This window comes from Muntiacus reevesi, chromosome 15, assembly GCF_963930625.1.
Source record: "Muntiacus reevesi chromosome 15, mMunRee1.1, whole genome shotgun sequence".
In the NCBI taxonomy this organism is placed as follows: domain Eukaryota; kingdom Metazoa; phylum Chordata; class Mammalia; order Artiodactyla; family Cervidae; genus Muntiacus; species Muntiacus reevesi.
The window spans coordinates 19437509-19451203 of record NC_089263.1 but is presented as its reverse complement, the minus strand read 5'-3'; the positions used below and the strand labels follow the sequence as shown (position 1 = coordinate 19451203).

The following is a 13695-nucleotide window of genomic DNA, read 5'->3' as shown; positions in this document are numbered from 1 at the left end:
AGTGGCATTTCAAGTGACTAAGACAGAACAAGCTGTGAAGATCTGTAGGGCAACTAGATTATGTTCCAGACAGGCTGGAACATGAGTCATGTGTAGAAAAAAATGAAGTCTGGAAAGACAGACAGGACCCAAATAGTGAAGATCCTCAAATGAGTTAACTCAGTAGGTATTCAGGGCATACCTATCCCGTTGTGATGACTGTAGGGATGTGTTGTGACTCCAGGACTTTCCTTTGGAAGGGACACCTGTTGATCATGTTAGTCTCCTTCTGGGTTCAGGAGCTGCTCCTCAGACGCTGCCAACTTCTGATTCATTAGAACCAGTTCACCGTTTAATCTTACCTTCGGCCAGTCGGTGGTATCCACCCAGTAGAGGGTGATTTTTCGGGTTCTCATGACTTCCTGGACTCTCCTCGGCAGCAACTTCTCCATCACCTGCTTAGGAGTAGGCGGCAGGCGCTGGGCCTGGGTCTCGGAACCGGACACGAACTGCAGCAGCTCCCTCTGCGAGTGCGGACAGGGGGCCAGGAGGAAGACGGCGTTCACAAAGCCCCCGAGCGCAGACTTTGCCTCCCTGGCCTCGCCCTCCACGTCCAGCAGTCTCCTCCCGCTATTACGCAGAATCGGCTTGGCGGGCGACGTGATCTCCGGCCGGTCCCACTGATAGTCTAACAGCGTCTCCATGAGCGCGCTGTGAGTGTGGCTGGCCCTGGGCGCCGGGCCGGGCAGGTGGGCGCCCTGGGTGCCATCCCCGAGCCGGGCCTCCAGCTCCTCCTCAAATTCCTCCCAGGAGCGGACCCCCAGCTCTCGGAAGTCAGAGACGCGGGAAGGCCGGCTCCGCGCCCCCTGAGAGTCAAAGAACCTGAAGGCCCAGCGGACCCTGGCCAGGCCGAACCTGCAACTGAGGTAAGTGAGAAGGCGCAGGGCAGCTCGCCGGACCAGGCTCTCACCAGCGACGCCTCCCGCGGTGTCCAGCAGCAGCATTACGTTGTGGCAGCAGGCCATGTCTCCGGCCCCACTGCCTCAGGGTTCGAGACCGGACCTGCGCCGCTCCCTCCTTAGGCCCTTGCTTCAGGGAACCAGCGCCATCCTCCGCTTCTCCCAGGGACTCTGGTCGAAAAGCTCCCGCGCTCTCCAAGGGCCGCTGGCATTGGTGGAACTAACTCCCAAACTCAGCTCCAATTGGTCGCTTGCCTTACGTAAGTTACGTGAGTAAGTTTCATCCTTCGCGTTGATTGGAAGAGCGGTGGAGAAGAACTCGGCTTGATTGGTGGAGGGCGGGACTGTGGGCGGGATGCTTTGTTCCGGGAAAAACTTAATGTTCATTGGCCTGAGCCTCCGTTTTAAAATTTAAAGAGGTGGTGCCTGTGGCCTGTGTCTTTATGTTTCCGTTTTCCAGAGAAGGACTGGGCTTGTGCAGGTGGTATTTACTAAGACCTTGAGAATAGTATCACCGACTCAATGGACATGAGTTTGAGTAAACTCCGGGAGTTGGTGATGGACAGGGAGGCCTGGCGTGCTGCGATTCATGGGGTCGCAAAGAGTCGGACACGACTGAGTGACTGAACTTAACTGAACTGAAAATAGTAGGGGAAGAGAATTTGGGGTAGTTTGAATTGAACTGATTTGTAAGCCACCCTAGACTTTCTATGGAGTGGGATCTGAAGACGAAGACAAGCTTTCTGTAATTTAAGAAAAAAATATTAGAAATTAAAAGTTTGCTCTCTTTGCCCTAGTTTCTAGGTGTTTCTGTTGAAGAAGGTAATTGAAGATTGGGATAAAAGTTTAACTTGAAAGAAAAAAGGAAACAGCTTGAGAATGATTAAATAAGTTATGGTACACTTCCAAGGGGAACGTCGTGGAAATTTTAATGTTTTTATACTTAATGTTAAATGGAAAAAAAGACCGCAAAACCACACATGCAATGAGATCCCAAAATTTTCTGTCTACCTGCATATATAACTGTTAATACTGTGTAGGGAAAATTGAAGTGTATCTGGTAATAAGATGGTGATGGTTTTAAAGGTTTGTTTTGGCTTTTTTGGTTGCATTTTCCAAGTTTTCTACAGTTCTATATTTTTTATTTTGCCTTTACACTTGAGGAGAATATTCTTTTTTTTAATATATTTATTTTAAATTGAAGGATGATTGCTTTACAGTACTGTGTTGGTTTCTGCCATACATCAACATGAATCTGTCATAGGTATACATATGTTCCTTTTCAGGGAGAATATTCTTAATGAAAAGGATCCTTCGTTTGCAAATAGAAGAATCCTCAATTGTAAAAAAGTTGTGGCTCTAGATCCTAGAGATTCCTATTATTGGTTCTAACAGCAGAGGAGAATCTAAACTTTCTAGTTAGAACTGGGCTACCTTAAATATTCTTCCAATCCTGAGATTCTCAGCCAATCGTCTCAAGAAAGACCACCAATGATGCTTTGTAGATTTATTCCTGGACATTTCCTGATCCATCGACTGTCAGAGCAACAAACATTTTTTTAGTGTTAATGTGTCAAGTGAAAGTAAAAATCAGTCAGTCCTGTCTAGCTCTTTGGGACCCCATGGACTGTAGCCTGTCAGGCTCCTCTGTCCATGGAACTCTCCAGGCAAGAATACTGGAGTGGGTAGCCAAAAGCTTCTCCAGAAGATCTTGCTTACTAAAAACACACACACCTGTTGTTCATCATTCATTCAATAAATAATCATTACAGGGAACAAAAGAGCTAACTGTCCTTGCCCTGGGAAGCTTACATTCCAGTGAAGTGAAGTGAAGTCGCTTAGTCGTGTCTGACTCTTAGCAACCCCATGGACTGCAACCTACAAGGCTCCTCCGTCCATGGGATTTTCCAGGCAAGAGTACTGGAGTGGGGTGCCATTGCCTTCTGCGTACGTTCCAGTTCAGTTCAGTTCAGTTCAGTCGCTCCGTCGTGTCCGACTCTCTGTGACCCCGTGAACTGCAGCATGCCAGGCCTCCCTGTCTGTCACCAACTTCGGGAGTTTACTCAACCTCAAAAGTCGGTGATACGATCCAGCTATCCCCCTACATTCCAGTAGGGGGAGGCAAAGAAGGAAGTAACATCTATGTTCAGTTGAGTTCAGTCGCTCAGTCCTGTCTGACTCTGCGACCCCATGAATCGCAGCATGCCAGGCCTCCCTGTCCATCATCAACTCCCGGAGTTTACTCAAACTCATGTCCATCGAGTCGGTGATGCCATCCAGCCATCTCATCCTCTGTCGTCCCCTTCTCCTCCTGCCCCCAATCCCTCCCAGGATCAGGGTCTTTTCCAGTGAGTTCACTCGTTGCATGAGGTGGCCAAAGTATTGGAGTTTCAGCTTCAGCATCAGTCCTTCCAATGAACACCCAGGACTGATCCCCCTAGGATGGACTGGTTGGATTTCCTTGCAGTCCAAGGGACTCTCAAGAGTCTTCTCCAACACCACAGTTCAAAGGCATAAATTTTTCGGTGCTCAGCTTTCTTCACAGTCCAACTCTCACATCCATACATGACCACTGGAAAAACCATAGCCTTGACCAGACGGACCTTTGTTGGCAAAGTAATGTCTCTGCTTTTTAATATGCTATCTAGGTTGGTCATAACTTTCCTTCCAAGGAGTAAGCGTCTTTTAATTTCATGGCTGCAATCACCATCCGCAGTGATTTTGGAGCCCCAAAAAATAAAGTCTGACACTGTTTCCACTGTCTCCCCATCTATTTCCCATGAAGTGGTGGGACCAGATGCCATGATCTTAGTTTTCTGAATGTTGAGCTTTAAGCCAACTTTTTCACTCTCCCCTTTCACTTTCATCAAGAGGCTTTTTAGTTCCTCTTCACTTTCTGCCATAAGGGTGGTGTCATCTGCATATCTGAGGTTATTGATATTTCTCTTGGCAATCTTGATTCCAGCTTGTGCTTTTTCCAGCCCAGCGTTTCTCACGATGTACTCTGCATATAAGTTAAATAAGCTGGGTGACAATATACAGCCTTGATGTACTTGTTTTCCTATTTGGAACCAGTCTGTTGTTCCATGTCCAGTTCTAACTGTTGCTTCCTGACCTGCATATCTTGAGGTTTCTCAAGAGGCAGGTCAGGTGGTCTGGTATTCCCATCTCTTTCAGAATTTTCCAGTTTATTGTGATCCACACAGTCAAAGGCTTTGGCATTGTCAATAAAGCAGAAATAGATGTTTTTTTGGAACTATTTTGCTTTTTCAATGATCCAGCGGATGTTGGCAATTTGATCAAGATACACCTGGAGTAACAGGCAAATTTGGCCTTGGAGTACAGAATGAAGCAGGGCAAAGGCTAATAGGGCTTTGCCAAGAGAATGCACTGGTCATAGCAAACACCCTCTCCCAACAACACAAGAGAAGACTACACATGGACATCACCAGATGGTCAACACCAAAACCAGATTCATTATATTCTTTGCATCCAAAGATGGAGAAATTCTATACAGTCAGCAAAAACAAGACCAGGAGCTGACTGTGGCTCAGATCATGAACTCCTTATTGCCAAATTCAGACTTAAATTGAAGAAAGTAGGGAAAACCACTAGACCATTCAGGTATGACCTAAATCAAATCCCTTATGACTATACAGTGGAAGTGAGAAATAGATTGAAGGGACTAGATCTGATAGACAGAGAGCCTGATGAAATATGGATGGAAGTTCGTGACATTGTACAGGAGACAAGGATCAAGACCACCCCCATGGAAAAGAAATGCAAAAAGGCAAAATGGTTGTCTGAGGAAGCCTTATAAATAGTTGTGAAAAGAAGAGAAGTGAAAAGCAAAGGAGAAAAGGAAAGGTATTCCCATTTGAACGCAGAGTTCCAAAGAATCAAGGAGAGATAAGAAAGCCTTCCTCAGTGATCAATACAAAGAAATAGAGGAAAACAGCAGAATGGGAAAGACTAGAGATCTCTTCAAGAAAATTAGAGGTACCAAGGGAACATTTCATGCAAAGATGGGTTCGATAAAGGATAGAAATGGTATGGACTTAACAGAAGCAGAAGATATTAAGAAGAGGTGGCAAGAATACACAGAAGGACTGTACAAAAAAGATCTTCACGACCCAGATAATCACCATGGTGTGATCACTCACCTAGAGCCAAACATCCTGGAATGTGAAGTCAAGTGGGCCTTAGAAAGCATCATTATGAACAAAGGTAGTGGAGGTGATGGAATTCCAGTTGAGCTGTTTCAAATCCTAAAAGATGATGCTGTGAAAGTGCTGCACTCAATATGCCAGCAAATTTGGAAAACTCAGCAGTGGTCACAGGACTGGGAAAGGTCAGTTTTCATTCCAATCCCAAAGAAAGGCAATGCCAAAGAATGCTCAAACGACCGCACAATTGTACTCATCTCACATGCTAGCAAAGTAATGCTCAAAATTCTCCAAGCCAGCCTTCAGCAATATGTGAACCGTGAACTTCCAGATGTTCAAGCTGGTTTTAGAAAAGGCAGTGGAACATACATGTTAGGTGATGATAAAAGCTTTGGAGTAGAATTAGGTGGAAAAAGTAACATAGAGTAGGTAGGAGTATGCAGTTTCAAATAGGGCAGTCAGGGAGGCCCCTTGGACACAAAGGGAGAGAGGCCCTGTGAACATCTGGGAGCAGAGGATTTCAGGAAGAGGGAAAAGCAGGTGCAAAGGTCGTGGGACAGGATTTTGCTCCCTATTCACCAAGCTAACTTCTGAAGAGTTATTATTAGACTCTTGCTTTGACAAATAGAGGAAACTGAAGCTCAGAGCAATTGAAGAGCCTCCTCCTTGATTTTATACACAGCAGAATCGCAAATGGGATCAAATTCAGATTCCAAAAAGCAGGTTCCCAGGGTACAATGCTTGCAAACCTAGATTGAAATATCAGCTTCATAAGGAGGGACTTATTATAGAATACTTTTAAGAGTAAAGTTGATTGGCTAGGTCTTCACTTAAAACAATGACAGGGATTTGGCTATTCTGCATTTCTTCTCCCCGCTGCATTCAACAATCTCCCTTAAAGTTTCTTTATTTAATATTTGTTTCTCTTTCTCTCCCTGTCTTCTACTCTTTTATTGGGTTGGCCATTATACCCCATTTGTATTCAAGGTCGGAAGAAGAGAGCAGATCCCAAGGCAAGAAAGCAAAGCTTTCACAGAATCCATCCCACCATCAGATTTTGATTTCAATCTCAGTGGGTCACATAGCACTACCTCTACCTGCGAGGGAGCCTGGGGAACTTGGGAAGACCGACTGAGAGGTCTATGTTGGATGGATCATTTTCACAGATGCTGAAGTTACTAAGAATGATGACAGGGGCAGTGGTAGAGAGAGACAGTGAGCCTGTGGCCCAAATGTTTAGTGAATGAGGTAAGGATCTACAGATGACTGTGACAAGGAGATAGGGTATGGTTTAATGTCAGAAAGGCTGGGGTTTTATGGAGAAGGGCAAAGAAGGACAGCTTCCCCCTACCTGCAGGCCAGGTGGAATGAGTGATGTGAGAGGGAAAACGGCCCATACTTGGGGAAACTACATTGGAAGTAATATCAGCAGGCGTTAGCTAGGTTTCCAAGAGAGCAGGAAGGTGAAGATCTGAGGACATAGTTAAGTTTGTTCACAGTACACTGCCATTCCAGCAAACACTATAGGGGGTCAAGGAAGGGTGGGAGATGGGGTCCTAGGGGAAATACGAAGCTGTAAGGGGTTAAAATCCAGGTGATGAAGGTTACCTGGAAAGCCTGGAAAAAGAAGGGATGAGGGTTCAGTCAGTGTAGGACTCAGAAACCATTCTAGGTATTTAAAGCAGGAAGAATTTAATACATGCATTGAATATCGACCTAGAGTGGAAGGAGACAACCTCTCTCTATAGTAAGGCAATGTGGCAGCAAGAGAAGCCCACATATTTAGAGAGTGCCCCACAGTGGGAAGCCTGTGCATCACAAATACAGCGTAGCCCCCACTTGCTGCAACTCAAGAAAGCCTGCATGCAGCAGCAAAGACCCAGCACAGCCCTAAGTAAATAAAGAAACATCCTCTCATACCCTTAAAAAAAAATTCCAGCTCCCCACTTGGCCTAATCTGATGCCACCCTGACCAGGGAGGGGGCCACCTCATGATGTCTGAGTCTGGAATTGGAGACTCCCACTCAGCCTTTTCTTACGGGGCTGAGCCATTGCTTTGGGTTTTTTTTAAATTCTGGCCAGACGGAAGTGATTTATTATTGCCTAAAAGTTTTCTGTCTTACTAGTCTGCCCCTTTCCTCTTCTTTTGACTAGAGAGAGCAGGTTTTGTTGCTGTTGTTTTGTTGGGGTTTTTTTGCCTGCATCCTTTGGTGTATTAGGTTACCACTTCTCCAGCACCTAGTTGGATATGAAAGGCATAAAAGAAATCCAGAGTACACACCACTATGTCATTTCTTGGGTCTCAAGAGGTCTGACCGGTCTGCCTCTTCTTGCAAAGTCAGGATATTCTTATGTTTGTTTATGTAGAACGTCCAGGGAAACTTTAGCTTTTGCTAGTCAGAAGACTAGGAATAAATATGTCTACTCCATTTTGTCTGGAACCAGAAGTCAGGAGTCATTGTTTTTATTAAAACATCACATTGCACTGTATTTGAAAAGTGAAAGTGTTAGTTGATCAGTTGTGTCTGACTCCTTTTGACCCCATGAACTGTAGCCAGCTGGGGTCCTCTATCCATGGAATTCTCCAGGCAAGAAGACTGAAGTGGCTTGCCGTTCCCTTCTTCAGGGGAATGTCCCCACCCAGGGATTGACTCCAGGCCTCCCACATCGCAGGCAGATTCTTTACCACTGAGCCACAGGGAAGCCCTGTTGTACTGTATTTAAGCTATCTCTTTCAGAGTTTGTTTCACATCTAAACTGTGAAGGCAAGAACTGTGTTTTATTTGTTTTTGTATCCCTAGTGTCTGGAAGAGTAGCAATCAGTTATTTTTTTCCTCTGCTATTCCCTTTTATTTTTTTAATGTATTTATTTTTAATGGACTATTGCTTTATAGTATTGTGTTGGTTTCTACCAAACATCAACATCATTTTTTTTGTTATCAAGCATCTTTGTATTTCCCCGAAGGATGTTATGAATTTGTGCAGATACAGATATGTTACCACCAGAGGGCAGTAGCAGCAACACTTCATTAAGGGCTCTGAAGCCTACACACCCTGCTCCAGAATGAAAACTTTCCCCACAATTGCTTCCGTCTTAGTTTGTGTGAGAAAAGCTGGAGTCTGGGACTTAATGTGCTTGAGCTTTGCAGCGGGAAAGAAAAGAACCTGACAAGGCTGCACTTGGAGCACATGGTAGGGAGTTATATATTTCCAGCATCTAGAGTTGACAGAAAATGAAAAGGAACTAAAGAGCCTCTTGATGAAAGTGAAAAAGGAGAGTGAAAAAGCTAGCTTAAAACTCAACATTCAAAAATCTAAGATCGTGGCATCTGGTCCCATCACTTCATGGCAAATAGATGGGGAAACAATGGAAACAGAGACAGATTTATTTTCTTGGGCTCCAAAATCACTGCAGATGGTGACTGCAGCCATGGAATTAAAAGATACTTGCTCTTGGAAGAAAAGCTATGCCCAACCTAGACAGCATATTAAAACAGAGACATTACTTTGCCGACAAAGGTTCGACTAGTCAAACCTATAGTTTTTCCAGTAGTCATGTATGGATGTGAGAGTTGGACTATAAAGAAAGCTGAGCACTGAAGATGCTTTTGAACTATGGTGTTGGAGAAGAGTCTTCAGAGTCCCTTGGACTGCAAGGAGATCCAACCAGTCCATCCTAAAGGAGATCAGTCCTGGGTGTTCATTGGAAGGACTGATGTTGAAACTGAAGCTCCAATACTTTGGCCACCTGATTTGAAGAACTGACTTGTTGGAAAAGCCCCTGATGCTGGGAATGATTGAAGGCAGGAGAAGGGGATGACAGAGGATAAGATGGTTGGATGGCATCACTGACTTGATGAACATGAGTTTGAGTAAGCTCCAGGAATTGCTGATGGACAGGGAAGCCTGGCGTCCTGCAGTCCATGGGGTCCCAAAAAGTCGTACACGACTGAGCAACTGAACTGAGAGACAGCCATGCATCTAGAGGGACACACCTCACATTCCAGCATCTAGAGGAACACACTTCACAATGTTTCACAGGCATTATTCCCTCCCTTTTGTAGATGAAGAAAAGTGAGGCTCAGAGGGCCTCTTATAGCTAGTAAGAGGAAGTTCTGAAGCTCTTACCCTACTTCCTCCAGGAGAGGCAAGGCCAGCCTCCTCCCTGTGATGGAATGAACAAGAGAAGGAACCTCTCTGGGGAGTAGACCCAGACCAGCCCCACACCAACAAGTCTCTTTGCTTTAAGCGTGTTTTTCCTCTTTTTTTAATGAGGTGATAATCCACTCTGCTTTTAAGAGCTGTATGATCTTGGGCCAGGGTCAGTGCAAAGTGCAAAAATGTGGGACCCCTTTATTAAAAAAAACTTTAAAAATTCAAAACAGCAACAACAGAGCTTTAAACCAACACAGGACCCTTCAAGGCATGAGGGCCTGTGTGATTTTGCAAGTCATTTGTCCCTGATGCCAGCTCTATCTAGAGTAATAATAGAAATAATGAAATAATATTTGGTTCCCTCTTTGGGGTGGGCTTCCCAAGTGGCACTAGTGGTGAAAAAAAGAAAAAAACTCGCTGCAAGAGATGAGGGTTCAGTCCCGGGGTAAGGAAGATTCCCTGGAGGAGGAAATGGCAACCCACTCCAGTATTCTTGCCTGGAAGATTCTGTGGATAGAGGAGCCTGATGGGCTGCATACAGTTCATGGGGTCGCAAAGAGTCAGACTGGACTGAGCACGAATGCACTGGATTTTGGGGGTCCTACTTTATATTAAATTCTGCCTGTCCCTTTAAATATTTTATTACTTTTAACTTTGCTGAGATTACTTTTTTCTCCCCCGTGTGTGTTTTTATCTCTACAATGGGGAGGTTGGACTAGACCAGTAGTTCTTAACCCTGGTTACACATTAGAAGCACCTGGGGACTTTTAACAATACCCAAAGCTGGCCACACACCCACAGATTCTAACTGAACTGGATTGAGGTTGCAGGTTGGAAATTTTTACTGGCAGTGACGTGAATAATAGGTGTCCTTGGTGGGTCTGGGTAAAGGGCAGGTCTTTGGGGACATTGTTTCTCCTTCACAGAAGCATTTGTCCATCCATCCATTCTGCCCGGGGTCTCGATACTCCAGTGTTACCTGATGGGGGAAGCCATCCAGCGGTAGCAGTATTTCCGGGCACAAAGAGAAAACAGTGGCTTCCCCACTCCTGCCGTGAACTGCCAGCTTGCCTAGCTTCCCTGATAAAGCAAAACAATGGGCACGAGACTGTTACAGAGAAGAAAGCAGAGAGAAAGTGATGTGTATTGCACACTCTCTGAGTGTCTGGCATTATACAAGGAGCTTCCTATTTAACCTTCCAAAAATCCTCTGGGTAAGTGTTTTCTAGAATCTGCCCTCCCCCCCTTTTTTTAATATAGCTTAGAAAGCTTAAATAAGTTTCTGGACAGCACACAACTGATTGACTGGTCCCTCCTCCACTTATTGGAGGGGCAGTGCTGCAGTTCAGAGACATGGAGGAGGGCGGTGTGGGGTGCAGAAGTGGAGGGGTAAGACTGGGTGGGAAAGAAAGGCCCTGATGCTGGGAAAGATGGAGGGCTGGAGGAGAAGGGGGCGACAGAAGATGAGATGGCTGGATGGCATCATCGACTCAATGAACGTGAGCTTGAGCGAACTCTGGGAGACGGCGAAGGACAGAGGAGCCTGGTGTGCTGCAGTCCATGGAGCCGCAGCGTCTATAAGTCACAACTTACAGACTGAACAACAAGGCTGGGTGGGGCTTGCCCCCACCTCTGTCCCATCCTTTCTGACCCCAGCCGACCTGAGGCCTGGGACCCCTACCGCTTTGCTCTACCCCCACCCCCACTCCTACCCAGCCATGGTCCCTGGGCAAACTCTGTCTGAGGGTCGGTATAACCCCAGCACCCTGTGGGACCAGCCCTCCCTTTTCTGGCAAAGTGAGCCAAGCCGTGACTGAAACTGGTGAACCCTGTCCAGGCCTGCCTTATCAGGACCGCACAGAGCCCAGAAACCCTTCTCCTCAAGTCCTATGGAAATGGCCTGGAACACTGGGTCATTCACTTTCGTGAGAACCCAAGGACAAAAGGAAGGTCCCCGGGGAAGGCAGCCCAGGCACCTCAGGGAAGTGCTGTCAAGAGATGGGACTAAAGCGAATGAGGGGCCTCTGGAACCACTGAGCAAAGTGGAAACTCCTTCTAAGATCGAGCTCCTTCTTGGAAGCCAGTCACGCTGCTCAAAGACTGGCAGGCTTCACCCTGACGACCAGCCATCAGCCCCAGGGTCGCCCAAGGCGGGATAGCCTGGCTTCCAAGGAAGGAGCACATGTTCCTCTCCCTGCTCTTGGAGGGGGGCTTCCCAGGTGGCTCAGTGGTAAAAATCCACCTGCCAATGCAGAAGACGTAGGTTCAAACCCTGGGTCAGGAAGACTGCCTGGAGCAGAAAATCACAACCCACTCCAGTATTCTTGCCTGGGAAATCCCATGGACAGAGGAGCCTGGCGGGCTACAGACTGTGGGGTGTCAAAAGAGTCAGACACGACTTAGTGACTAACCAACAACTCTTAGAGAGCCTTGCAGAGGCTCAGGGAAGCCGTGAGGTCTGGGGTGGAAAGGTAGAGGCAACGCAAACCCCAGACAATTTACGGGGTGGGCAGGACTGCAGCCTCTCTGATGGAGCCATGGCCAGAGCAGAGGGAAGGGCTGGAGCTAATCAAGAGGCCTGTCCCCTTAGGGATCCACCCACCCTTCTGCTTAGAGTAGACCTGCAGTTTCACAGCCCCAAGCTGGGCTAAGCCAGCGAGGCCTGAACCAGCTAATCGCAGCCACAAGGGGAGAGATTTCTATCACACCTTCATCTCGGGGCTGCCAGGTCATTTTTGAGTGAAGGGCTGGGGAGCCTGCTTTTAATTCATTCTTCTTCTTCTTTTTAAATATGGGATCTTAGTTCCCCAACGAGGGATCAAACCTGTTCCCCCTGCATTGGAAGTGTGGAGTCTTAACCACTGGAAGACTCCAAGGAAGCCTCTAATTCACTCTTAAATAAGTAAATATTCAAATAGGTAAAGCCTAAGATCAGATTAAAAATATTTTAATAAGAGGAAACTGATTTGGGATGATGAAATCGTTCCAGGGATGGATGGTGGTGATGGTTATACAACCAAGTGAATGTACTTAATACTACTGAACTGTCCTTTTAAATGGTTAAAATAGTAGATTTTATGTTGTGTGTATTTTACTCCAGGCAAGAATACTGGAGTGGGTAGCCATTCCTTTCTCCAGGGGATCCAACCCAGGTCTCCTGCACTGCAGGCATATTCTTTACCATCTGAGCCCCCAGGGAAGCCCTTACTACAGTTAAGCAACAACAAGAGGAGGTGAAGCTGTGTTTAGTTTAGAAAGAACATCAGATCAGAAAGCACCAATCTCATCTGAGGTTAAGAGAGGTTTCCAGAAGCACCTGCAGGTCCCAGGGAAGGCATTGTCTTCCCCACAAGGCTCAAAATGACCTGCCCCTGAGTTTAGAAAGGGATTCTTTTTGTTTTCCCTTAATTTTTATTTATTTGGATATTTATTTAGTTTTGACTGTGTTGGGTCTTTGTTGCTGCGCACAGGCTCTCTCTATTTGCCAAGATCAGAGGCTCCTCTCTAGTTGTGCGCAGGCTTCTCTTGTAGGGGAGCACGGGTTCCAGGGCACGTGGGCTCAGTAGTTGTGACGCATGGGCTTAGTTGCCCCACGGCCTGCGTGATCTTCCCAGTTCAGTTATCGAACCCACGTCCCTGCATTGGCAGGAAGATTCTTAACCAGTGGACTGCCAGGTAAGTCCCTAGAAATGGACTCTTAAAAGCCTGACAGAGGTGCCTCCCTTCTCACCCTTTCTGGCTGTCCTTAGATCCTTGAGATGGGATTGTCTGTCTCCTCTCCAGTAATATTTGGGGGTGAATGTGAGAGCTGAGCCAGTGAGCCAGGCCCTGGCATTTCTATAGCCTGCTTGAGGACTGCTGAACCATTTTACAGAATCTCAGCTGGTGTGAGTGTGTGAAGTTTGCAGTGGGGAACATAGGCTGCGTTTAAGCTGAAAGAGCCAGATAATGATGCAGCAGGAGGTACACTCTCTGAGCAGAAAACCTGTACGCCCCAGATAGCGGTCTGTTGCAGTGTCCTAGGAGCACAGGAAGCCTCAGAAAAGACAGGATTTACCTGCCTGGAGTATATTTTTACTTAAAAATTCACAAGAGTGGATCTTACTATGTTTTTACTTAAAACACATATAACATCACTTTGGCAGCCCATATATTGGTTTGGCCAAATGGTCATTCAGGTTTTTCCATAAGATGTTACAGAAATGACTTTTTGGCCAGCCTAATACCAAAACATGGGCTTCCCTGGAGGCTCAGATGGTAAAGCGTCAGCCTGCAATGCAGGAGACCTGGGTTCAATCCCTGGGTGGGGAAGATCCCCTGGAGAAGGAAATGGCAACGCACTCTAGTACTATTGCCTGGAAAATTTCATGGATGGAGGAGCCTTGTAGGCTACAGTACATGGGGTTGCAAATAGTTGGACATGACTAAACAACTTC

General features: G+C 46.4%; 1 protein-coding gene across 2 annotated transcripts in view; it reads right to left on the bottom strand.

Moving 5' to 3' along the window:
* The window catches only part of TICRR (TOPBP1 interacting checkpoint and replication regulator), a 41333-nt gene extending 40251 nt beyond the window's left edge, over window positions 1-1082 (bottom strand). Inside the window, exons 1-2 of one of the 2 annotated variants that reach the window (XM_065906767.1) lie at window positions 950-1081; window positions 342-503 (exon numbers count right to left, since the gene is read on the bottom strand). In XM_065906767.1, the coding sequence (XP_065762839.1) occupies window positions 342-431 (90 nt within the window). In that variant the 5' untranslated portion in view covers window positions 432-503; window positions 950-1081. Of the gene's footprint in view, window positions 1-341 lie in introns of both variants that reach the window. The other variant, XM_065906766.1, reaches the window with a different exon arrangement.
* Between the last annotated feature and the right edge of the window lie 12613 nt (window positions 1083-13695).